Source organism: Netta rufina (genome assembly GCF_964035555.1).
Source record: "Netta rufina genome assembly, chromosome: 3".
NCBI classification, from domain to species: Eukaryota; Metazoa; Chordata; class Aves; order Anseriformes; family Anatidae; genus Netta; species Netta rufina.
The window spans coordinates 118265017-118288739 of record NC_140125.1 but is presented as its reverse complement, the minus strand read 5'-3'; the positions used below and the strand labels follow the sequence as shown (position 1 = coordinate 118288739).

The following is a 23723-nucleotide window of genomic DNA, read 5'->3' as shown; positions in this document are numbered from 1 at the left end:
GATGTTACAGGTAATTGTTTTGCTCTGTGTGTTTGTTGGATTTGTGGCTAAAGGAGTCCAAAGTCCCAGGATTTCTCAAGGAGGATGAGCCACTAGGGGAAGCCTCCTGTCCTCATACAAGTGATTTCTAGAGGTGATCATGGAGAGGGGAAGAAAGAAAAGGAACGGAGGAAAGCAATGCGTGCTCAGCTCCCCGGTGTTTAACCTCGTGAGTGCAAAGGACAGTCCCAGGAACAGGGAGCAGGGCTGCCAGCTTGGTGACATGACCCCTGGGGACAGCTTGCTGCTCACACAGGCCCACGTGCACAGCAGGTTGAAAAATATCGGCTTTTCAAGGAAAATGGATTGCTTTTTTGCTCCCTGTGAGAGCTGCCTTCTTTCTGTTCCCGATGACGTGTGGCGGTTTGTCCTCTGACACTGGGCCCATATATCTCTGTCCTGTTCCTTTATGTTACCCAGTCCGTGGCCCTTACCCCAATACATGTCCTTATGTACAGAAAGGAAAACAAGTCACCCACCCTACCAAAGGTATTTATTGATTTTATAACACCACTTTCCTTTACAAACCTTATTTATTGAACAAAGGATGACCACTGCCCTCATGAGAGCATTGCTGTCGCAGGCTCGTCCATGCAAAACACACTCACCTCTCCCACGCTCGAGGCATGGGATGTGTCCCCACATGTTTTTGGGTTTGGTTTTGTCTTGGGGTGGCCCAGCTGGTGGCCTGGAGGCCGGCAGTGGCTGGTGGGATGGCTCTGCTTGGCCTTGGAAGGCATTTTGATGGTTTTCACTACGTGACTCTGGTGGTGCTGACCCTGATCAGGGGTTGAAGAGCTGTGCTGGATTTCTGCTCCCTCTGTCTTTTCCAAAGACCGAGAAAGCCAAGTTTCAGGCTCTGCTCTGCAAAACAGGGTTGTGGGCCAAAACCCTGCCTTTCCAGGGCTTGACAAAACTCATCACTGCAAAAACACAACGAGATGCAGTTGACAACTGGGATCGTGCCCCATGGGGTCTTGCTAGCCCAGCCAATATCCTTGCAGAAGGTCTTTCCATTTATACGTATACACCCATATGAATCGAGAGAGATGTTTTCAGGAAGCAGGTTTTAGGATCTTACCCAAAGAATTTAGGATGGTCCCCAGTGGGCCAGCAGGCTGCAGACCCAACACAACCCCATTGTGGACACATTCCTCCAAAAAAAATATATTTTTCTCTCTTTTCATAGGGCACAGGGCGGGCAAAGGACAGGGTGGTTGGGCTTTGATACCCACGCACCTCCCCTCCATCCCCCCCTCTCTTCCCCATCACCTTCCCCAGCCCCTTCCCCTCTTCTCGGCCCCGATAAGCCGGCATGTGGAAAAAATGTTGTTACGCATATCTCACTTCCAGCGTGTGGGAGTCGCTGATAGCGGCCCCAAGATCTGGACAATAACGCCTCCTGACAGCTCCCGCGTCCCTCCCAGGCCTGGGGAAGGGTCCTGCTCCACGCGCTGAACGTGTTGGGTTGGAGAAATGATGCTTGGCAGAGCCTGACGGCCCATTTCCACGGGGAAATGAGGATGGAGAGGAGAACCGGCTCACCCAGCACCCCTCCTCAGGGGGCTTTCCCCAAATTCAGCCCTGAATTTCCTCCCAGGATTTCTCCAGGCCAAGAGCCACAAGCTTTTGTCAGTGTTTGTCTTGGAGCCCTCCACCGGCTCCATCCCTGCAGAGAGCTGAGCTGCGTGGCCCCCGCGCTGTTGTTCCTCCACGTGGCGCTCCCGAAAGAGCCCCGAGTGCCTCGCCAAGGGGATGAAGTCATTTATTTACGCCCGGACAATGCGTTTTGGGACATCAGCGCCGACCAACTGACACGCTTCTGCTCTGACGTGGACGGGGAGAGGTCAGCACGGAGCAGCCTCCGTGGCCGTACCCTTTCCCACAGGGGCATCCAAATAGGACATCCATTTATTCATGGTGCCAGGGCATTGCTGGCAGAAACACGGGGTTCGTTTAACAGGCACAAGGGTCTCCGTGGTGCCTGGCTCCCTTCTCCTTCTGCAGAGATAAGAAAACCTTTGTAAGACGTGCTTCTCGGTGCACAGAGCCCGTTCCTTTGGCTCTCGGGGGAGCCAGGGAGGCCAGAGGAAGCGGAGAGCTTTGTGCTGTAGGTATTTGGATGGGAATGGGAAGGGCTCTCCCAAAACAGCAGCCAGGTGTGGAGGAGCCTCTGAAGGTGACACAGATTTTAAAGCATTCCTGGTTTTTCTATCTCTATTTGATTCTTACTCAAAATGCTGTTCTTTTCTTTCCAAGTGGAAAAAACATTTTTTTTATATATTTCCATCTGGAAAGAGAACGCTTCAATGTTTACATTTATGCCCTACACCTTCAGTGCTGTCACCCCAAATCCCCTTTTTCCTCTGGAGTGGGGTCTCCAAAGTGGGTCATGCACAAGACAACCCGTTGGGGTGCAGGAGGAAAATATTTTCACACCATCAATAAATAAGATACTATAATAAAATTAATGCTTATTTCATCTCATCCTTTTTTTTTTTTTTTTTTTAATTTCTATTTTCATGTATTTGACAATGTATACAATATAGTAGCGCAGTATTATATGAGTATTATATGTAGATAATTTCATAAATACAGGAAAATATGTATATTGGAGGTTCATGCTCAAAAATATTTTACCGATGGCGTGCACAGTCAAAAACATTTGGAGATTATGGCTCTGTGGGGCTTTCTCTCTCCTAAAGCTGCAGCTCCCATGTCCCAAAGGCCATTCCCTCCCCACAGCAGTGTTGTAGGAGAGAAGCAGCATAGTCTGAATTTGGGTTTATCTAAAATTATTTCTTTATTTTCTGATCAAACCCCAGTTATGGAAGAAAGAAGAAGAATGAGTGGCGTTAGGGTTTATTGCTCTTTTATGGAGAATGAAGGTTTTCTGTCCCAAGATGGAAAAAAATTGCCAAAATCCTTCGGAGAAGGACCCGATGCTCCATCTCAAAACCATTTCCATGGTAAATCTGCAGCCAGCCCTGCCTGAGAGCACCTCCAGCCCCAGTTTGGGCAGGGGACGGATGCCACCACCTCCCTCCCTCCTTCCACCCGCAGGGCTTGGCCTCCTCCTTTGCTGCCAAGGGATCCTCCTCAACCCTTCACAGACAGTCCCGTAGGATTTTCCAGGTTGCCTGCCCGGAACAGGAGAGGTTAAACCCAGCAGGAGCAGGGCGACAGGGCACAGAGGCGCTTTCTCCTGGGCTGATAGCTGGCTCCATCCTGCTGGGAGCAATTTCCCGGTGCGGCTCCTGCCAGGAGCTGCTTCCAGCAGCGAGCACACACACTCACATACACTCACACACACTCACACGCGTCCATCCGGGCGTGCTTCTCACAAGGCTCACATTCAGGCTCTCCCCACCTCCTTCCCCTCGCAGCCCCGGCAATCGGCGCGCTCCCCGAGATCTCATCCTGCCCCTGATAAGGCGCGGAGGCGGCTGCGAAAGGAAGGCTCCCAGTTGCTCCCGGCGCCAGGCTGGGTAGAGACAGACGCGTCCAACCCTCACCTCCTCCTGCAGCTCCTTCTCCTCCTCAGAGCCAAAAACAAATGACATCAGCCCCTCGTGTGTGTGTGTGTGTGTGTCCCCAGCATCCCTATCAGCCCCACGGAGAGGCGAGCGCATGGCGGAGCGAGGAGGAAGAGGGGGGGGAAAGAAGGGAAGAAGAAGGCTGGAGCTGGAAGTTGGTTACTTTGGCAAGCGGACAGAGTTCTGCAAAACCTCACCGGCCAGACTTCAAAAAGGTGGAAAACTGGAGGCTCGCTGCCGGCAGGTCCCCTTATCGGGGGGAGCCTTATCTGCTCGATGGGGCTGATGGCTCGAGCCAGCCGGGGCGGCTGCTAACCTCTGGCTGAGCTTTCCGAGGTCCCTGGGGAGCTGCACCGTCACTCAGAGGAGAGCAGAGGAATCCAGGAGATGGGACCACGTGAAGGCACGGGTTGTGCAGCCCATGGGGTGAGAGGAGCCAGGCTGGGGATACTGCCAGCCCCGGAGCTCATGGGCACCCCGTCCCTCCTTGATTTAATTTGCGATGGTAGGAGGAGCTCAGCTCCAGAGCTTCAAGCACAGAGTTTAGACAGAGGGGAAGGTAGGGCAGATCTCCTCAGGTGTCAACCAGTGCAGCCCAGTCACTGGTTTCACTGGTTTCCCTCTGTTTCCTCCAGGACAGGACTGGTCCCTCGGGCAGATAGCAGAGTGTGTTGGCCACTCTGGGCCTCTGCTGTGGGTAGCTGGGGGTCTCGCAACCCCAGGAAGCTTTGGGGTGGAATTTTGGCCACCCCCAGATACCACACGTGGTGTTTCCAGGAGATGAACCTTCCAGCTTCTCTCTCAAGGAGACTTTTTTTATCCCTTGGTGCCCTCTCCCCTCACACCTCCAAGACATTTCTGGTCTTGCTCACCCTGTGTCACCTCTCCTAGATGATGCTCCTGGGAGTCCTGCTCCAGAGCACATCGTGGAGGGCAGTTCCCCATCCTCCCATCCTTCTTAGCACCATCGTTGCCCACATTTACTCCCTGATATAAAGGGACCTGGCTGTGACCCATTCCCAGTCATACTTCCACCCACCAGCTCAGCATATGCAGGAGAAGAGGCAGCCCCTCGTGGTGTTAGGATATGGTCTGAAATACAAAAAAAAAAATGTAATTTTTCACCTCCTAAAACTCCCTGCATGGATGAGAGGTAGGTAAAACTCTGCCCATGCTTCCAACCTGTGCCAGATGTCACAGAATCACAGAATTTTCTAGGTTGGAAGAGACCTCAAGATCATCGAGTCCAACCTCTGTCCCTCCTACAGACACAACCCTGCCACAGCGTGGACCCAAAGCTCCTCCACCAGGCAGTTTCCACGCAGACATCATGTTTCAGGGTGGAAAAGGCAAAGTTTAGTCTCCTTTTTCCTTCCTTTCCTGCTGCAGAAGCAGAGGAGCAGGCTGGGGCTGCCACCTGCTGTCCCCAAGCCTGTCCTAACCCTGACTGCGCTCCCTGGCCGAGGTTGTGGTTTGCTGGCCCCGAAGTCTCCTTCTCCTCCTTCACAAACATATCCATAATTTCTCCTCTGGCAGGAGTTTTTTCCTTTTTTTTTTTTTTCTTTTTTTTTTTTTTTCCTTCTAAGCAAACAGCATTTCTTCAGAAATATAATTACCCCCCCAAAATGAGTTCTTTGTAAATGTCAGCATCCAGAGCCCATCCAAAGCCTTGCTGGTGGCTTTGGTCCTCTTCTTCTGCCCCCCATGCGCGCAACCAGGCTCAGCCTGGAATGTCTCCTGCCAGCAAATGAAGGCAAAAATCTCCTTTTGGTTTTGTCATCAGCCTCACGGGGAGTTTCTCTTTTGATGTAAACCTCCCCCTGTGCAAGCAAGATCTCACGTGAGAGCTGCTCCATGCAGAAACAGAATCGTGGAATCCCAAAATCATGGATAGAGCAGGGACAGTGATGGATAAAGGCTGTGACAAGCAGTGACACAGGCCAGGAGAGAGCTGGAAGGACACCGACCTCCCCGTGGTGCTCTGCCACATCTGCAGACGCTTTGGCCACCCCGGTGCACCCCATCCTCCCTCCGTACCTCCATGTGGGCAAAGGAACCAAACCCCAAGCATGAGGCAGGACAATCCATCTCAGGGGGGAACGCAGCCGCACTCCAGACTCAGGAGGATATAGAAAACCAAGAGGTTTATTGGTGATGGACCAACCCAGCTGTGGATGTGGATGGCAGTGTCTGAGAGCAGCTCCTAGGGACGGTTTTGGTGCCCAGGGTGCAGGATTTGTCCCAGTGTGGTCGCCCTCACCTGCAGCAGCGCAGGCGGCCGTTGCTGCAGCTCCCAGCCCAGCGCTCCATGTGGAAGCAGAGCCTCCGGCAGTGCCCGTGGTTGTGCCTGCACTGCTGGCTGTCCGAAAGGCCTCGTGCTGCAGGGGAAAAAGGGATGGAGACACACTTATGGGACCTGGGAACCCACCCGGAGCCCCTCGCGGTGTCACTGGATGTGCAACCAGAGCTTCTGGTTAGAACCAGGAGCTTCAGCTGGCTTCGTGGTGAAGGGCATGAAGCAACAGCTCCTTACACCAAGCCCAACAAGTCTCCTTACGGCCAGCCTAGGAGAGATGCCCAGCTTTGGGTTGGCTGAGTCAGGGGAGGCAGATCCCTTGGGCAACACCAACAGTCAGAGTTGTGGCTTTTGGAGAAGGTGTTTTATCCACTGAATTTATTATTATTATTATTATTATTATTATTATATTCCCTGTTTTGATAAAGAAGGTGTATGCTGCTTTTCTTTACACATAGCAGGAATACCAAGTTTGGGGTTTCTGGAGGGATGCACCAGTGGGTACTCACCACCAGCGTGGGCAAGCCCTTCCCTCTCCTCCTTTTATTCTTAGGACTTAAGTTAATTAAATGAGAGTGTAAATACACAGAGAAATGAAATCTCCTTGGTTATCAGGGTTGGTTTCCACAGCAGCTACACCATCATAGTCCTAGTGATACCACAGTGACCTTAAAGCCCAGCCAAAGCTTCTCTATTCAAACAGAATCCCATAAGAAAAGAGGAAAAAAAAAAAGAAAAAAAAAAAAAAAGAAAAAAAAAAAAAGAACTTTCAGATTTTCCCCCCACTTCCCTTCCCCAGAAAGATGCCTTTTGGTTTCATGCAGTTCTCCTTGTTTTGTAGGGGATCAGGCTTGTACCCTGGTCAGGAGCAGAGCTCAGGCTCCTGGCTTAGGCTCAGCGTTTTGGGGAAGGTTGTGAGAGGATGGAGAGGAGAAGACATACAGCCCATGAGCCTGGGACACCTGCATCCAGGAACTTCATGGAGATAATTTCAGAAGAAATTTGTTCCTGGGAAGCAAGAGTCAGGTCAGCTTTGATTTGGTTAGATTTGAGGACTCTATCCTGTATTTTTCTACCTGGGGGTAGGGAGCTGCCTTTCCTCTCCTCTCCGTCCTGCAGAAACCCCTGAAAATATTTCATCCTTACCGGGAACATCCTGGAGGAGGAGAATGACAATGATTGCAAAGAGCAGCTGGAGGATCCGCATGGCTGAGCGTGGGTGGGTGTTCCCTGCGGGGAGGAGTGAAGGGCCGTAAAGAGATAAGGAAGAGGGAAAATTCTGGATTTATAGGGCCGGGGGGTTGTGTAACGCTGCTGGACAGGAGGGAACTTTGTCAATCTCATGTGCATTTCAACACGACAGCAAACAGTGGCACTGGGATGTGCCCACTCCTGGACACATCATTTTAAAGGGGGGGGGGAAGAAGAAGGAAAAAAAAAAAAGCAGAGTTTTGTCAACAAACTGCACCGAGCACTGGGGAGGCTGCTTCTGGTTGCTGCTGGAGCCAGGATGTTGGGGCTGACCAAGTCTGGCTCTTCTTGTGTTTGTAGGCTCGAGCATGAGATGTTGAAAACCCGTCCAAGCATGTGCAGGATCAAAGTTTTCTGCCTTTTTATTTATTTATTTATTTTATTTTAATTTCCAGCTCCCAGTCTCTGTGCTTAGCACGGACAAAATCAAGCGTGAAAAAATCCAGAGTCTCCTCCCTAGCACTCCCTGACAGCACAAGGTTGGCTTGAAAAGCATGGGATCCTTAAAAATCAAAGGTCTGTTTGCATTTCCCAACTTCTGGGCTGCAAAGTGATCATTGGCAAAGCTTTTGTTTACAGCTGTCAAGAAAAATAGCAATTCCACATATTCCTTTCTGGATTCATTAAATAGGAAAGCTGGAGCCTGTCTCTGCAACGAACAGGAGCAGGAGCTTTAGGAAAAGCTTGTGTATCACAGCTCACCCTTGGTTTGTTTTAGTTCTCCAGGTCAATTCCAGGAAATTAGTAGACGTGGGACCTGAATTTCAACTTCAGCAAACAACACAAAGCAAACAGCAAGCAGAAATCTCCCATAAACAGAAAAGAAAAAGGAAAAAAAAAAAAAAAAAAAGTGGAAGAGGGAATAAAAACCTTATCAAAGATTCTTTTTACAGCAGTGAAGCAGCAGAGGGCATCACTAACACCTTTGCAAGTCACTTTGATGGCCTTTTATTTGCAGGCTGGGTGCAAATTGTAAAACTTGGGCTGCTTTAATGGAACTAGGATCACCTTCACCAAACAGTGCAGTAAGGGGCTCTTTGCCAGATGGACTTTGGGTGATGGGACACTGAGCATTTAAACAGCGTGCCATGCAAACTGGCCACGTGCAACCTGGAGCGAGATTTGGGAAAAGAGAAGAGGGCCCTGGAAGTCTCGGGGTGCATTGCACGTCTGGTGGCACTGCTTGGTGCCTGCAGCTGTGGCGAGTGTGCTTTGGGAAAAGGAGCCAAACCCAGCCAATACCAAAAAAAAGCAGATTTCCCCCAGAAACCAGGGGCAGGAAGTCTCTATCCCCCAGGAGATGGCTGTGACAGCAGCTGGGCTTGCTCCCTCCTGCGTGGTCCTCACGCCGTGCTGGTCTCAGCTTGTGCTGAGCCTCTCCCACCCTTCCTTGCTCCCAAACCTGCCACCAGATGGTTCTTTTCAGAGCCCAAAGCGCACAAAAGAAGGTTTGTGCTCAGTGACATAACTTTGCTCCTGGGTACCTCAGGGGTTTCAGGGCTGGGGAGGAGTCAGGTCAATCCCCATCCTCTCCAGGGCCCCATATGGGAGGGGAGTCTCCACTGTCAGGACCTGGAGAGGCTGGGCTTTAAAATTCAGCCTGGGGTATATTTACAGCAGTGCAGATGACCACAGCAGTGAATCTGCAGGACCAAATGGTTCAGCAATTGGAAGGTCTCCTGGAGCCCAAAACCATCTTATGATGCCTCCCCATCCCCCTTTTTCACCAAACCCTGAGAAAAGGCACAGGTACAGCACCTCAGAAGTGATCATAAGCTCAGTTTGGGTTCAGATCTGTCCCACAAACTCTCCATGGCCATGGGCAGGTTTTCATTACAGACCACAGTGACGTCCGTCCTCATCAACCCAAGGGGCCATCCACCTCCATAACAACAACCACGAGGGAAGGCCTCAGTACAGAAAGAACAATAAATCTGTGACCTTTATCTGAGCTTTTCTTCCACTCTCAGACTTTTTTTCTCTTGGGAGAGAAGTTTTATGTGGTAAATTATCACACTGTCATGAAATCAATTGCTAAATTTGGCTTCCCCTGGTTTCCCCATAGGTATTGTTCATGACTAGGCCTTGAGCAGTAAGGCCTTAGCACATTTCAGGAAACTTTTCTGATCCTCTAGATTTCCCCTAAACCACACAATGCCAGTCCTACTTTGCAAGAGATGCTTCTGGTGTGAATCTCTGCCCAGAGGGCTGTCGTGCCTCCTGTCTACCATGAGCCTGCTGGAGATCTGGGGGGATAATGCCAAAATCCTGTGCATGCTCAGGCCTACAGACACATAGTCACACAAAACATAGAATCACACAATGGTTTGGGTTGGAAGAGACCTTAAAGACCATCTAGTCCTAACTGCTTGCCTTGTGCAAGGATGCCACCCACCACATCAGGTTGCCCAGGGCTTCATCCAACCTACTCTTGAGCACCTCCAGGGATGGAGCATCCACTACCTACATCCAGAACGTGTAGGTCTTCAAGTCCATGAGACGTCTAAGCACTCAGTGAAGTTCGTGGAGATCTAGCATTTATTCCAGTTGCCTAAACACAGACACCTATTACCATTTGGGATGCTCTGGGGCACCTGAGATATCTGTACTGGGCTGGTAGGTGTGGTGCCAGACCCGTGTCCCCAGGACGTGAGGAGCTTGCCCACAAGTATGAAGCTCACCTTGCCCACACAGAACTCTGTTTGACCATCGTCCTGGTGCTGATTACACAGCTCTGTTTAACAATGGCATTTTAAGAGCAGGATTTCTTTTCTCTGCCAAACAAACACTGCCGTGTTGCCTGGGAACAGCAAACAAATTCCAGTGAGTGGGACTTTCAGGCCACATGCTGGGAGCTAACGTCTCCAGTTATTCAGGATGCTCCTCCTGGTCAACACACATGAGGGTAGGGCTTTACCCTGGCTGTCCACGTGGCTGCAGGTGCCTTTTTCTTCCCTTGGGTTACAGGGTTACATCCTGAGGGTAATCAGTTGGAGCAGCATCCCCTACACTCACACCAAAGCATCTTATACTGCTGCTTAAGCAGCTCCTCATGGGCTGGCGACTGGGTTGTGCTGTTCTCCACACTCCATCTCTGTCCTTGGTCCTTCCTCTCTCCTGCCTGCCTGTCCGTTCATCTTATTTATCATGCAGAAATGACAACAATTTATTTATTTATTTGATTTTTTTTTTTTTTTTTATCATCTCTGGCCAGAACAGTGAGCAAAGGAGCACACAACTGGGGGAGAATGGGATGGTGCCCTTTAGTAGCAGCTTGCATTTACTGTCACGTTACTGCCAGAGGTATAACACTACCTATAAGCTGCCTGAACACTTCCAACTTACCTTAATTGAAATTTGTCTGGCTGATTGCTTCAAAACCTACTGGGTGCAGGCAGCCTAGCGTCTGGCAGGGAGATTCACAGGATGAGCTGCATGAGCTCGTCTGCTGCACTTTCTTAGGAAAACAGGCTATAAATATGGTGGCTAGCGGTCCCCAGATAAGAGGCGCGAACCACAAACTTTGTGGATGAAGCTGAGAAAGGAGCTGTTTGATTTGGAAGGGTGCCTCGATTTAAACACCCCTGCCTGTGCCGTGTCCACACAGCAGCGCGTGCTGGCGAGCCAGGCTGGAGTCGGTCGGATCTGGGGAGGAATTTGGCTCCGGGCTCAGCCCCATCTGTTTTAAGTGGCGGCTCTCAAGCCAACAGCCGGCACTCCTGTCCGTCTGTCCAGCCACTGGGAGCACCGGGGGAGCTCTGGCGTCTCCTCAGCGTCCCGGACCATGCTCTGCCTGCGCTGGGATGACCCCAGGAGAGGATCTGGGCTGCTCGTGAATTCATCCTCAAGTCGGATGAATTCATTGTTGGACCTCTAGCGATGGGTCCTGACCCTGGTGAAGTCAATGGGAATTTTCCTGTTTGATTCATCCCAGCAAGAATTTCATCTCCCAGGGAGGACTTTTCCCTGGCTCTGGCCAATGCCTCAGCTAACTGGCATAGCTCCCTCATTACATCATTGTTTGCTTGCTTTCACAGAACTGATCGACCCAGAGGGAAGTGATTTTACCTGGAAGGAGAGACCAAAAGCAATCTGGCAGATGGGGGGATCAAAATTTCACACCACAAAAACACAGAAGGGCCAAGAGTGGATCTGGAGAGCTAATGCATTTTGGCTGATGCAGCTTACATGCAGAAAGCTGCATAAAACCTTTTTTTTTTTTTTTTTTTTTTTTTTTAAATGATTGCATCAGGTACAAACATTCTAATTGCTTTGAGATGTTGCTGGGTGACTACAGAGAAAAGGAGGAGCACCAGAAATGCAGCCTACAGGTGAGGAGAGCAGCCAAGGGCAACACTGCATTGCTTTCATATCCCTTCCTCCACTTCAAACAAGCAAGCCTGGAGTCTTCCTTCTCTTGCTGTTTTGTGGAAGAAAGATGAACCTAGGACACCCCTACCGTAGCTGTTGCACTGAAAGTGATGGAGAAGAAGGATTTGTCCCCTCCTGGAGAGTGGCAGAGCATGTCCCCAGCAGCAGCTGTGCTGGGTGCCAGCCGCAGTCACAGACAGGCACTCATTCTGCTAAACCTCGGGTTTATTGTTTTGGAGTAAAGAGAAAGGCAATTCCTCACCTGGGCATGACAGGTAACAACCAGACGCCAAAGAGGGAGGATATATAACATGGGCGGCTTTAAAAAGTCACAGCAAAAGGGAAAAATGATGTGTTGAGAAGTCCACGAGAGAATGCACAGGCTCAGGGAGCTGGAGCAGGGAAGCCACAGTCGTAGAAAGGCACAGCATTTCCTCCCCAGCTGCAGCCTGTTCCTTGTCAGCAGAGTCTGCAGCTCTCCACGTGCTGCAGCTTGCTCTTTTGGCCACCTTCAGCTCTTTGCAGTGGTTGGTGATGGACTTTTACAGCAGAGAATGATGGGCTCAAAGCAGTACTTGGCCAGGTATTCACCAGGGATGCAGTTCCCCACGCGGCACAAGCCCCCTTCGTGGTTACAGCTGTCCGGTCCATGTGTGTGCCCTGTGGAAAGAAGCAGAAAGGTGGTGGGAAAACGCCTGAGCTGGCAAGGTGGGAAAATAAAAGTTGGTGGAGCTTCCCAGGGCACCATGTGCCTGGCCAAGCCAACGCTGGGAGTGTGCACGGAGCCGGGCATGCATGACTGCAGCGAGCGCTGCCAGGATCCCCATCCCAACATCAACTGCAGCCTCAAGAAGGGAAGAAACATTCTCCTGGAGCATCCAAAAATTGAGCCCAGAGCAGAAGGCATTTCTGAGGATTCCCTGGCTGGTCTGCTCCCAAAGAGGCAATGCATTGTCCCATATTTGCATTACCCCAGGGGATTAAATTTCACATTTTACCCTTTTACACCCTATATCATCCAGAAGCCTGAGGACACCTTCCCCCCTCAATACCTCTCTCGTTTTGATTTGATCACACAGCAAGGAAAGCTTTTTTTCCTCTTCCCAGCTACCTCTGCCTACCACCCTCAGCCTGCCTGGTCTTACCGTGAGCGATCAGGGAGATGAAGATTAAAACGAGCCCGAGGATCCCCATCGCTTGGGTTCTGCTGGAGAGAAGCAGGGCTGAGCGGGGGATTTTGCAGAAGCCTCTGTGTGCCGTAGGCAAGCAGGATGGCATCCTGGAGGAAGGAGGGAGGGAGCAGGCAGGAGTTAATTATAGCCCCGTGACATTCCCTGCTCAGCAACCCTCCGTGTCGCTCTGACCCGGTGCTGCGTCTCCAAACAATGCTGCCTTGCTTCGTGCTCACCGGCGGTCGGCTTCCCCGCTTCCCCTGCCTGGCAGCTGGCATGTGGGGCTGGGAGGCTGCCAGCTGTAGACAGCTATGTGAAAAAAAAAAAAAAAAGTAATTGTGAAAAAGAAAAAGAAAAAGAAAAAGAAAAAGAAAAAGAAAAAGAAAAAGAAAAAGAAAAAGAAAAAGAAAAAGAAAAAGAAAAAGAAAAAGAAAAAGAAAAAGAAAAAGAAAAAGGAGAGGAGAGGAGAGGAGAGGAGAGGAGAGGAGAGGAGAGGAGAGGAGAGGAGAGGAGAGAAAAAAGAAAAGAAAAGAAAAGAAAAGAAAAGAAAAGAAAAGAAAAGAAAAGAAAAGAAAAGAAAAGAAAAGAAAAGAAAAGAAAAGAAAAGAAAAGAAAAGAAAAGAAAAGAAAAGAAAAGAAAAGAAAAGAAAAGAAAAGAAAAGAAAAGAAAAGAAAAAAAGAAAAAAGAAAAATAAGTAAACTAAACTAACTAACTAAATAAAAATAAACAAAACAAAATGCAATAAAATAAAATACCATAAAATATATTAAAAAAATATGCAGGGTTTCTTCTGTCCTTTGCCAGCAGCCAGTGAAGTGCCCAGGGAGGTGCTTTGCTGGGTGGCAGCAGCCTCCTGGGACAGGCTGCTGAGGAGCTGCAGGGAGGAGAGCCTAGGAGCGATTCCTTTTGATCCAAGACCATGTGAATATTTTCCCCAACTGAAACCTGGCCATGATTTTCCTGCCAAAAAGGCCACCCCAGCTCTGGCTTCTGAGGAATTTGGGAGGCTTTGTTCCTGAGTGTGTTGACCACACAGCGCTGGTGGAGGTGGTGGCCAGTTAGCTCATCAGTGCTCCACTTGATGCGAATTATGTGACAGATATGTAGCTCTGGCTGTAAAATCAGCATGCAATACTCCAGTTACCCTGTGCCTGTTCTGTTCCTTCAGCTTTGTTCATGTAATTGTTCCTGTGAATGCATCCTAAAACAGAGAGCTGAAGGATCCAGGTTAAAAATTACCTTTTCCATCAAAAAAATGTAGTTCAGATGCACTCAGAAGAGTCCAAGCGTGCTGTCCTGGATTGGTAGCCACAAGGAGCCTGATTTATGTCACTGGAGATGCCCAAATTCTGGGGATTTCTGCAAGGCAGTGGCAGACAGGACACTGAAAGCCCAGTGTGATGGCCTGGGACAATTCAAGTGGCACCAGTGCCTAGGTGGGGGCAACAAAAGCCAAGAAGGACAAAAGACAAATTTTATTGAATCTTCTAAGGTCAAATGGGTTAAAACACCTTGTTCAAAGGCTGATACAAGGCAGTCAAGTGCTAGAACACCCCTCATTTTCTTTATCCAGGTGCAGGAGAAGAGGGCATCTCTTGTGGCTGAATGTCGGGCCAAGGGTTGACATGGAAGGGGAAAGAAAAATTGCAGCCTTCTCAAAAATAACTCCCGCACTTCTTTTCTTTTAACCTCTAGGGCTCTCAAGTCATCAGGAAAACGCAGGAACTTACAGCTCCATGCGTGCTCAAAAGCTTTGTTGAAGCAGGGCACAACTGTTTGCCCAAAGGTACTTCTATCCTCTGGTTATTTGTGCTTCAGGGTTTGATTTGCAAATGATTTCCCCACTATCTTCCTTTCCATCTCCAGTTTGACACAAAACATATTCATCAATCCCCTCCCCTCCAGAGCACCCTCCCCAGAAAGGAAGGATCATAGATGAAAAACACTGGAGCATGGCACAGAAACTTCACCAATAACACCCCAGCTGCACAGTCCTGACAGTGTGCCCACCTCTTCCATGCAAGGAATCCCTCTGGACTCATTTACTTGTGTCCCTAGGCCACCCATTCCATGTCAGTGTGGATACCCTGTCCCAAATCCCAAACTAACAGTGGGATTTCCCTCCACACCATGCTCCATAATGTACGTGGAAAGAACAACACCTCAACCCACAAGCCAAAGTCCTTGTAGGACAGCTGATTCCCCTGGAGAAGAGCTGGGTGTTCTCATCCCTCAGTGCTTTTGTGGACCTCGTTCGGTGTCTCAGCCATGTTCTTACTAACCATGGGTGGTGGGACATGGTGGGGACCTTGGTGACCCCATCCTGTCTCCATACACCTGCACCATGCTGGGATGTGCATGCTTCCAACAGTGGAACTAAGGAGAAGAAATGAGAAAGGGATCAGAGGCACAAAGCAGAAGGAGCTCAATGTCCCAAAACCCTTCTAGCAGGATTTTTTTTTCTTCAGTGAAAGCAGAACTGCAATGTTTCTCAAACCCAAACCAATGTCTCAGGATGACTTTCCAACAGGTGACCCATCAAGATTCTGGACCTGCTCTCCTGCTTGGTGTTGTGGCCTGCAAACAGCTCAGCAGGGCTCTCAGAGCCACTACTATTGATTGATTCAGCATTGCTTTAATCCTCCTGCCTTAGAAAAGTCACGTAACTCTAATAAGTAACTAATAAGTTGGCAGTGTTTGTGGCTGGTGTGTTGTGTGATGAGGGACGTATCTAAGCAGGCAGAACCAGGCAACAGTCCAAACCAGGCACAAGTGTAAATTTGTACAAACAATTGGTTGTGGTCCAAAATAAAATAAAAAAAAAAATAAATAAATAAAAAAGAAAGGAAAAAGAAAAAGGAAAAAAAAAAAAAAAAGGAAATACTTCATCACACCGCCTCCCAGTCTTAGGGGAAAGGCAAAAAACACCTTCCGAAGCTGGCCCTGGGAGCTAAAATTCATGGCTCTGGTGGTTATCTGATTGCCTGAGTCAGTAGAGAGGAGGTTCCTGGCTCACAGAACTGCCTGGTTTCCACAGACCATCAAGTATCTGTCAGCAAAGGGTTTTCTCAGCTTGCATGGGGTTTTAGAGACACTGCCTGGTGAGAGGCAGACAGCCAGGGACAGCAGCTTCCGACAGTGCCTCAGACGTACTCACCGACACACTTTCCTCAAAAACCTCAGTTTCTTGTGAACTGAAAGAAAAGAGGCTCCTCCTGCCCACTTCTGAAGCAGACAAGCCATCTGCAGCCTTGCTTCTTGCTCTTGCTTCTTCTTCTTCCAAGACTCCTCCAGGAAGAGCTGCTGACATTTAAAGCTCCTAATATAACTCAAATCAACTGGTGCAGGCAGAACATAAGCTTGTTCTGACGTCTCCTACATAATACTTATATATTTGTGGCTTTTTTTTTTTCTCTTGAGGGTTTTTTTTTCCTCTCTGTGTAGCTGTATTAATTGCTCTCCTTGTTTAGGCAAAAATAAAAAGGGCAGCCCAACTCCTTAAAAAAATGCTGAATAATTTCTAAATCTTTCTTCCCCGTTACTAATCCATCCTAGATTAAAAAAGTTGTGGCTTTGGGAAAGGTTCCACTCTTTCCAGCTGCAATACACACACATCTGCCTGATTCATGGCACAATCTCGGGGAATATATATATATAATATATAATATAATATAATATAAAACACATCTTGAGCTGCCAGCAATAGACTTGGCAGAAAACACCCTCAGAGGTATTAAAAGAGTGAAAAGAATTCCTTGAGGAAAACAATTAAATGAGAAAATCAATTAAATCGATTTAATTTGAATTGATTAAACCCTTACACCAGCTGGAAGCTTTCTCTGGGCACCAATGCAAGAAGGGTATTTGTAGGGTGGACACATGGGACACCATGTTTTTAGGAGGATGCCATGGGTCTCTGGATAGTAATGAGACACTGATTTGGGCTGAGAAAGGCCATAAATTTCCAATTTATTATTACATATAAGGGCATATTACCTGTGGGACACTTCTTGGAGAGGAGATATATGCATATGGCTTGTGTCCAGCTCACCGGACTGGTTCAGCTTTGGAGACTGGCATCTGTATGCATCCATGAGACTTAAAATTTATCTTGATTTACATCTTCCTCACTTACCTGTCTGTCTATGTCTTCAGAAAGCTTTGGCAGGAAAGAAATACCAGTCACATTAACATTTGGGACCAATACACAAGCACAATCAAGTGGCATTTTTTTGGCAGAGAAGCAGGAGTTTTTGTATATAGGGATAAAGCACAGTGAAAAAAAGAAAAAAGAAAAAAAAAAAAAAGAAAAAAAAGCTTATAAGAATAAAGAACATTGTATTAATTTCCACATTTGTAAGCAGTGCATACACAGGTTTCTTTTCAGTACTTCCTTGTAAGAAATATTGCTGTGACTGAGTTTCAGAAGCATTCACACGGCATGAATTTCAAGAGTGTTTGTTCAAAGATTTCTTCAAAAATACATTTTTATTTGACAATAAACCACAAATACTTGAGCTCTCAGGTAATCAGGAAGGGCGTACCATATGAACAGTATGGAATGGATTTGAAATATTCCCAGCAGGTGAAGCAACCCACAAAATACATCTGTATTAAGTAGAAAATGGACAGCATTCAAGAAAATCACAGTTCCCTTCTACCAAGCCTGCATGTGTGGTATTCCTATGTCTGTTTAGGCAAACTTACACGGTTTCCTTTTTACACAGATTATATATTTCCATTAAGCCCTGTGCAAAGAGGTTTAGGCCTCTAAATCGAACTACAGAGCCAAAAAAAAAAAAAAAAAGTAGTTATTGCAATAGCAACACCAGTGTGAGGCAGTCACAGAAAAGTCACTGTTCCTATTTCTTTAACAGAAGGAAAAGATTTCATCATCACAAATGGTTGTCTTATTCCTGATACAGAATTATGCAAGGAGGCTTTGTCTGGAGCAAAGACGGGATGATCCTATAACATTTTCTGAAGAATAGCTCTCTAAAAAAGGCCAATTAAATCAAGTTTGCATCTGCCAGCACAGTTCTGCACAAATGATTGTAATGACCCAGAACGTGTGGGCTTTTTGCTCTGCAGACATAGGTTGCATCCTGAGAGGTGCTGAGCTCCCAAAAACCCTCTTTCCCAACAAAGGGCTGGAGAACAGCTGAGCACATTCAGTATTTCCCAAGAGCTGTCTAACTGCATCCAAGGAATGAGACCAAAGAGTGCATCTTGGAGGAAGAGGCCAACCAAAGGCTTCCAACCACAACAGAGCCGGGTTTTCCCACCACAGCCCGCTCCAGAGACAACGCCTAGCCCGGGATCCCTGGAGCTACTGAGCAGGGATCACCCTCGGTGCTGAAACTCAGAACAGCAGCCTCAGGAAACCTCAACGTGCCAGGGGCTTTGCAAGCAGAATGATGGCAGATGCCTTCCAGAAAGCTGCAAAGTCCAAGCAGGCAGGGAGCCCAAGTGCCGCGCTGCAAGCTGCAGGGCAGGACAGAAAAAAGGAGGGAGGTCGAGTCTAGATTACGAGGGGATGTGGTTTCCAAGGGCGTAACGGCTATGCTTCTGTGGATTTCTCTGCGTGGGTGTAAGGCAGAGATGTTCTGCCTCTTTCTGAGCATGTATGTGACTGTTACACTCTTTGTTTAATATTTATTGCCTTCGTTATATAGATTAAAAAAACACGTTGCCTGTAAGTAATTATACACTTCATATGTTGAGAAAGCCAGACAGCTTTTCTATAACACCAGGAAGAAAGCTTGTTTGTTTTCTTGTCCATGCATTTCTGTGGTTTTCTGCAGTTCTGTGAGGTCTTTATTACATCTCTTTGCAGCACTTCCATCCTTTGCGAGGGCAAAGTCCCAGTTGCCCTCGCAGACATTTGATTTTCGGAGGTACGCAATGGCCCCCTTCTTCTTGACAAGTATGGAGGTTTGATGTAGTGTCTGGAATGAAAGGGATTTAAGTCAAAACAGAAAACATAATTGCATCACTGTCTGAACCACTGGCACACTCATACATGGAGAGAATCACGAGGTTCTGGCTCTTATGTCTTCAAATGTAAAGACACAAAGGAGAATGGGGTTAATCAGAGCACGTCTGAAAGAAGAGGAATTTGTGATCTACCAACTGGGAATAGAAACAACTGAAGGAGGGATATTAAAAACTTATGAAGAAGATGGCTGCAGAATGACTATTTGTTCCATTTGTGGTACAGAATAAAATCAGGAAGGAAGAGGTTTTAGAACATACAGAAGAAATTTGTAATTTAAGAGAAGAAATCCAGTAAGGACTTCTAAACATGAGGGTGCCTAGATCTAAAAGTCCTGAGCTGCAAATTCACAAAAGACAGGAGAAAGAATAGGAAAGTGTAATTATACCCTTGTGGTGCTCATTATTCTCATTTTGCAGCCACACAAACTAACTGTAGAGGAGCATCCACCTCTGGCCATGGTCAGATACAGGATGCTGGATGAACTTTAGGTCAGACCAGCACAGCTGGATATAAAGCATGTATAGACGTAATGATATTCATTGACTAACGAGGGGCTCCAAAATAAGCAAGTCCAGAAAGGATTAGAGAAAATTACACAGAAGAGGTCAGCTGGGGCCTGTTAAACCCAGCTGTGTGGATGCAGTCAGATGGCCCCCAGCTAATTTCCTCTCCAAATGCTGCCTGCCCAGGCAGGGTTTCCACACCTACCTATGCAGCAGGTTTTCTGACGTTGAGAGCAAGTTCCAAATGCAGCAAACGGCGGTGGGCAGGCTTTTGGTTGGAAGCAGAAACCATGGTAGCGAACACAACGTAAGGTGTCTTTGGGCAAGCCGAGACCTACGGGAAGAATGGCATTCCCAGTTGTGCTGCAGGATCAGGCCATTTCACATGGTCTTCCTCCTGCTGAAACCCCATGGACCCCTATTAGGGGTCTGATACAAATACCCCAAAAACACAAGACAGATTCTCTAAAATTTCTGAGAAGCCTCGTGGACCTCACAGGACTCCAAGGAAGGCCTTTGTACAACGAGAGAAAAAGATAGCTGTTGTTTCTGATCATATCCTGACCTTGATCATATCCTATCCCTGTAGTGAGTAGGGACAGCTCAGCCTTCAGATGCCCCTTAGTTCTGGGACTGCAGTGCTGCAGGCTGGTTGTGGAAGGGACAGCAAGGTGCTTGTATGCCCTGAGATGTACCTACACCTTACACAACACCCAGTGTTGGGATCTGGTCCAGTTACAAGGGACAGCAGATTTGCCCAGTTCCTTCCTTTTTTTTTTTTGAAAGCTTTACCCCAAGAAGGGGGAATTTCCTTCAATATGAAAAGAAGTTAGGCTAAAAGCACAATCAGTAAATGAATTGGTGCAACAGAAGGGCTGAGGAAGGGGAGCCAGCATATTCACAGAGCCAACGCAAACTTCTCTGGTGTAGTTCAACCTGAGTAATACAAGATAATGCTTCTATCCCTTTCCTACGGTACATAAAGGAGAGGACTTGTGACCCTGGGTTATGAAGAGACAGATCATTTCCATGATGCCTTCTTTCAGCTGTTCCACCAAACGCCATAAAGAAACTTCAAGAAGTTTTGCAAAGCCAGCAACCCCGTTGTGGTTTAACCCGTGCCTTCCATCAGAAAATTCTGGTTTGGTATCTGGTCACTTTGGCTTCATCTTTCCCTTCAGTTTCAGGACTAAGAAACAGGGAACATCTCTAAAAGGAGCAGCAACAAGACTCTGACCTCGTAAATGCAAACCCCACCTGAGTCTTGCCCCTTACCTGGAGCAGCCTGGAAGAGGAAGAGGAGAACAGCCACGAGGCAGGAGAAGAGCTTCATGGCAGGAGGTCCCAGCTGCAGGGGACAGGACCACAGCACCAGAAATGTGGAGCAGGGCAGGAGGGAGCACTCCTGCTTTATAGGGCTGTGGGAACAGAGCTGGCTGTCCAGGGACCTTGGCAGTGGTGAGGGTAGAAGGCGGGCCACGGAGCCACAAGTACAGCTTGACCGCTGCACGCTGCTAAACCCGAACAATGGCAGAGGGGCACAAAAGCAAGCCGAGAGGTAGCTACACCTCCCATAGATCAAGACACCGAGATGTAAGCACCTACATATAGTTGTGCACTATTTAATATTCTCCTAGTCTCCTAACTCATTTGGGACATCTTGAACCCTTTTCTTGAAACAACAACGGTGGTTGCCTTGCACCCTCCCTAGTTTATCTTGGAAATCCTGGAAAATCAAGATGAGCAGAGCAATCTGAAGATGTGAAAAATGGTGAAATGCACAAGAAAGTGAAGATCTTGACAGATAATGATGTCTCCTGGATCCTGTGCTTGCTCGTTTTGCTCTCAGACACCTTGGAAAACACCCAGATGGTGAGTTAACCTATCCAGGTCAAGCTAGCACACATCACAGGGCATTCCCCATCTCCACTCTTATTTCACTTGGAGCAGGCACTTGAACTCCAGCAGAATGTAGAAGAACTGAGAAGAACTTACACCTCAGAGGTAGAGCAGCAGGTCGGTAAGGAAAGCTGCAGATTAGTTAAGGTTCGGGGGTTTACACTTGGATTCAACCTGGAAGTGTTGAGCATCATATGGAAAACGTGTCAGTCAGAATGCAGCAGCCTTTCTCGGCAAAGCCCGTTTGGTTTTATGATGCATTTAGGTGAAATCATGCAGAAAATGGCAAAAAGTCTTCCCAGGGAGGAGTCAGCGTGTACCACTGTTCTCTCAGGCATTGCTTCCTCAAGTCCAAAGCAAAATCTTGACGTGTTGGAAGTGGTCAGCACCACAGGATGCTGTAGCTATTGCTGAAGCTGTTCAACCCAGCATGCTTGTGCTGGTCCCTTCCCCAGCACCTAGTGTTTTAGGGATGCCCATATGCCAGGGTGTTTGCCCACTGACTGCTCTAAGGTGCCCTGAGGAAATGCTTTGTCTTTTTTCTGTTGACAAATGAAATGTGTGTTTTGTTTTGTTTTGTTTTATTTTGGTTTGGTTTGGTTTAGTTTGGTTTATTTTATAAAACAGTGCCACCTACTTGAGCCTGTACGTGATATTTATGGATGTTGTTCTGACCCAGCGGCCTCGATATCAACAATAGCAGCCTTCCCCTCCATTAACATGCATTGTTCTCTGCCTTTCTGGCTTCTTTCTTAGCTTTTCACTTCAGATTCGCAGGCGCCATTGGGTCTCCCGGGCAGCCATGTGGCAGGAGGTCTGTCTGGGTCCCTTGCAGAGAGAAATGGATGGAACAAGGCACTGATGGGGAAATGTCGGCTGTCTTGGATTCCAGTGGAAGGGAACATCTCAGCTCTCAGACAAGATCCAACACTGTATTTCATCAGGCTGGAACTGGAATCCAGACTTCCAGTTTTGCAAACTTATTTTTAAAATTGGAAAAAAAAAAAAAAAAGAAAAAAAAAAAGTCAATGTTCTGCTTAATTAAGGAATAGAAGCATTTACCTTTTATTTTATTTTATTTTATTTTATTTTATTTTATTTTATTTTATTTTATTTTATTTTATTTTATTTTACTTTATTTTATTTTACTTTATTATTGTTTTACTTCATTTTTTTCCCATGGGAAATGAAGGAGAGGTACAATACCTCAAGTGTGGTAATCATCTGCTGGAAGAGGAGTGCTTTTCATACATTTAAAATCCTTCCCTATCACATCTACCAATTGCATGTGAATGTGCTCACTGCCAGGCTATAAGCTTTTGTACAATCCTGGTCCCCTTCAAATTATGACCATAATTTTTATCCTGGGGAAAAAAAAAAAAATCCTCTTTGGACTTGGCACTAAATTAATTTGGGTAAATATTTGGAAAAATAAGCTGAATGTCCAGCCTGGCCTGGGGAAGGATGCTCCTTCACTGAGCAAAAAGCATCTCCTGCCTGGCTCTGCGGCTGGTGCTGGCCATGAGCTAGCTCATGGCTCCCTCTTGTGGGAGGCTTGAGTGGGAAGGGATGGAAAAGGTCCTGGGTAGGGCTTGCTCAGGCTGACGGGCAGCTCCACGCCTCCTTTCTCTGCCTTCTGCGTTGCTACTTTAGAGGAAACATCTGATAATAGGTCTGGAGAGCAGGGAAGAGGTTTGGTTTCTGACACCGAGCTTGATGGAGTGAGTTCCCCACGTTCAGGACAAATATACAACTAGAATCTGAACTCGTCATAGCTTTATATAACTTTATATAGCATACAATTTCATAAAACCATGTAACTACAGTAATAATGGGAGATATGCTGCTCAGTGCACAGGTAGACACCTTCCTTGCAGGCACATTCAGGTGTCTAAGGCAGAATCCCACCCCAGCAGATGTTCCCCTAGCACTTCGTGCCTTGCCAATCAATGATACCTTTCACAGTTGGAAATGGTCACCACATGATGCCAGTTACTTCATTTAAAAACAAATCTCATTTTCAAAAACTTGGATAGGAAGGGTTTCAGACAGCATTTTGCTCAGATTTATTTTTTTTTTTTTTAATGTAAGAGCATTTCCATGTAGGCTTGTACCCTACCATTTGGACTAGATCTTGGAGGTCTTTTCCAAACCTAATGATTCTAGGATTAGCCCAGATGAGAATGCTAGGATTTGTTCCCCAACAATTACTTGCTAATAGAAATACAATCAAATTCGGCAGTGGTCTTTTCCTCCAAATTAATATTCTTTATCTACTGCATTTATACACAGTACATACAGACTATGGACAAGAAACTCATTGGCTGTACAAGTCAAGCAAACTGCTTTAAGCATAGTTAGAGAACTATATCCATTGCAGAAAATTTATGTCTATTAAAATATCATTTATAATATTGCAGTAAATTTGGGGTTAATTTTTATTTGCTTTTATGACCTTTCTCTCATTATTTTATCCTCATTCACCAAGGATTTACTGAAATGGGTCATTCTTAATAGCTCTGATAAATACTGCACTGCATCAAAACTTTTACACTCAAACGGTTTATTTTCTTTAGAAAGAAAAATAAATACTAGTAGCTGTGTCAGAGATTTCATTTGAATGGTGTTAACATGAGTTCTTGGCAAGTAAGAACTGA

At 47.2% G+C, this 23723-nt stretch overlaps 3 protein-coding genes across 3 annotated transcripts; all 3 read right to left on the bottom strand.

Moving 5' to 3' along the window:
• Window positions 1–5831: 5831 nt before the first annotated feature.
• Window positions 5832–7078, bottom strand: DEFB125 (defensin beta 125; the record flags this gene model as incomplete). The annotated part of the gene is made up of 2 exons (XM_084284410.1): window positions 5832–5953; window positions 7018–7078. The coding sequence occupies 2 exons, from the start codon at window positions 7076–7078 to the stop codon at window positions 5832–5834; spliced, it is 183 nt and encodes a 60-aa protein (XP_084140536.1).
• Window positions 7079–12004: 4926 nt separating this feature from the next.
• LOC311207313 (gallinacin-12-like) lies at window positions 12005–12771 on the bottom strand (the record flags this gene model as incomplete). Its single annotated transcript, XM_084283294.1, has 2 exons — window positions 12005–12153; window positions 12639–12771. The coding sequence occupies 2 exons, from the start codon at window positions 12769–12771 to the stop codon at window positions 12005–12007; spliced, it is 282 nt and encodes a 93-aa protein (XP_084139420.1).
• Window positions 12772–18486: 5715 nt separating this feature from the next.
• Window positions 18487–20500, bottom strand: LOC311208076 (gallinacin-11-like; the record flags this gene model as incomplete). Its single annotated transcript, XM_084284497.1, has 3 exons — window positions 18487–18614; window positions 19373–19501; window positions 20443–20500. The coding sequence occupies 3 exons, from the start codon at window positions 20498–20500 to the stop codon at window positions 18487–18489; spliced, it is 315 nt and encodes a 104-aa protein (XP_084140623.1).
• Window positions 20501–23723: the final 3223 nt, after the last annotated feature.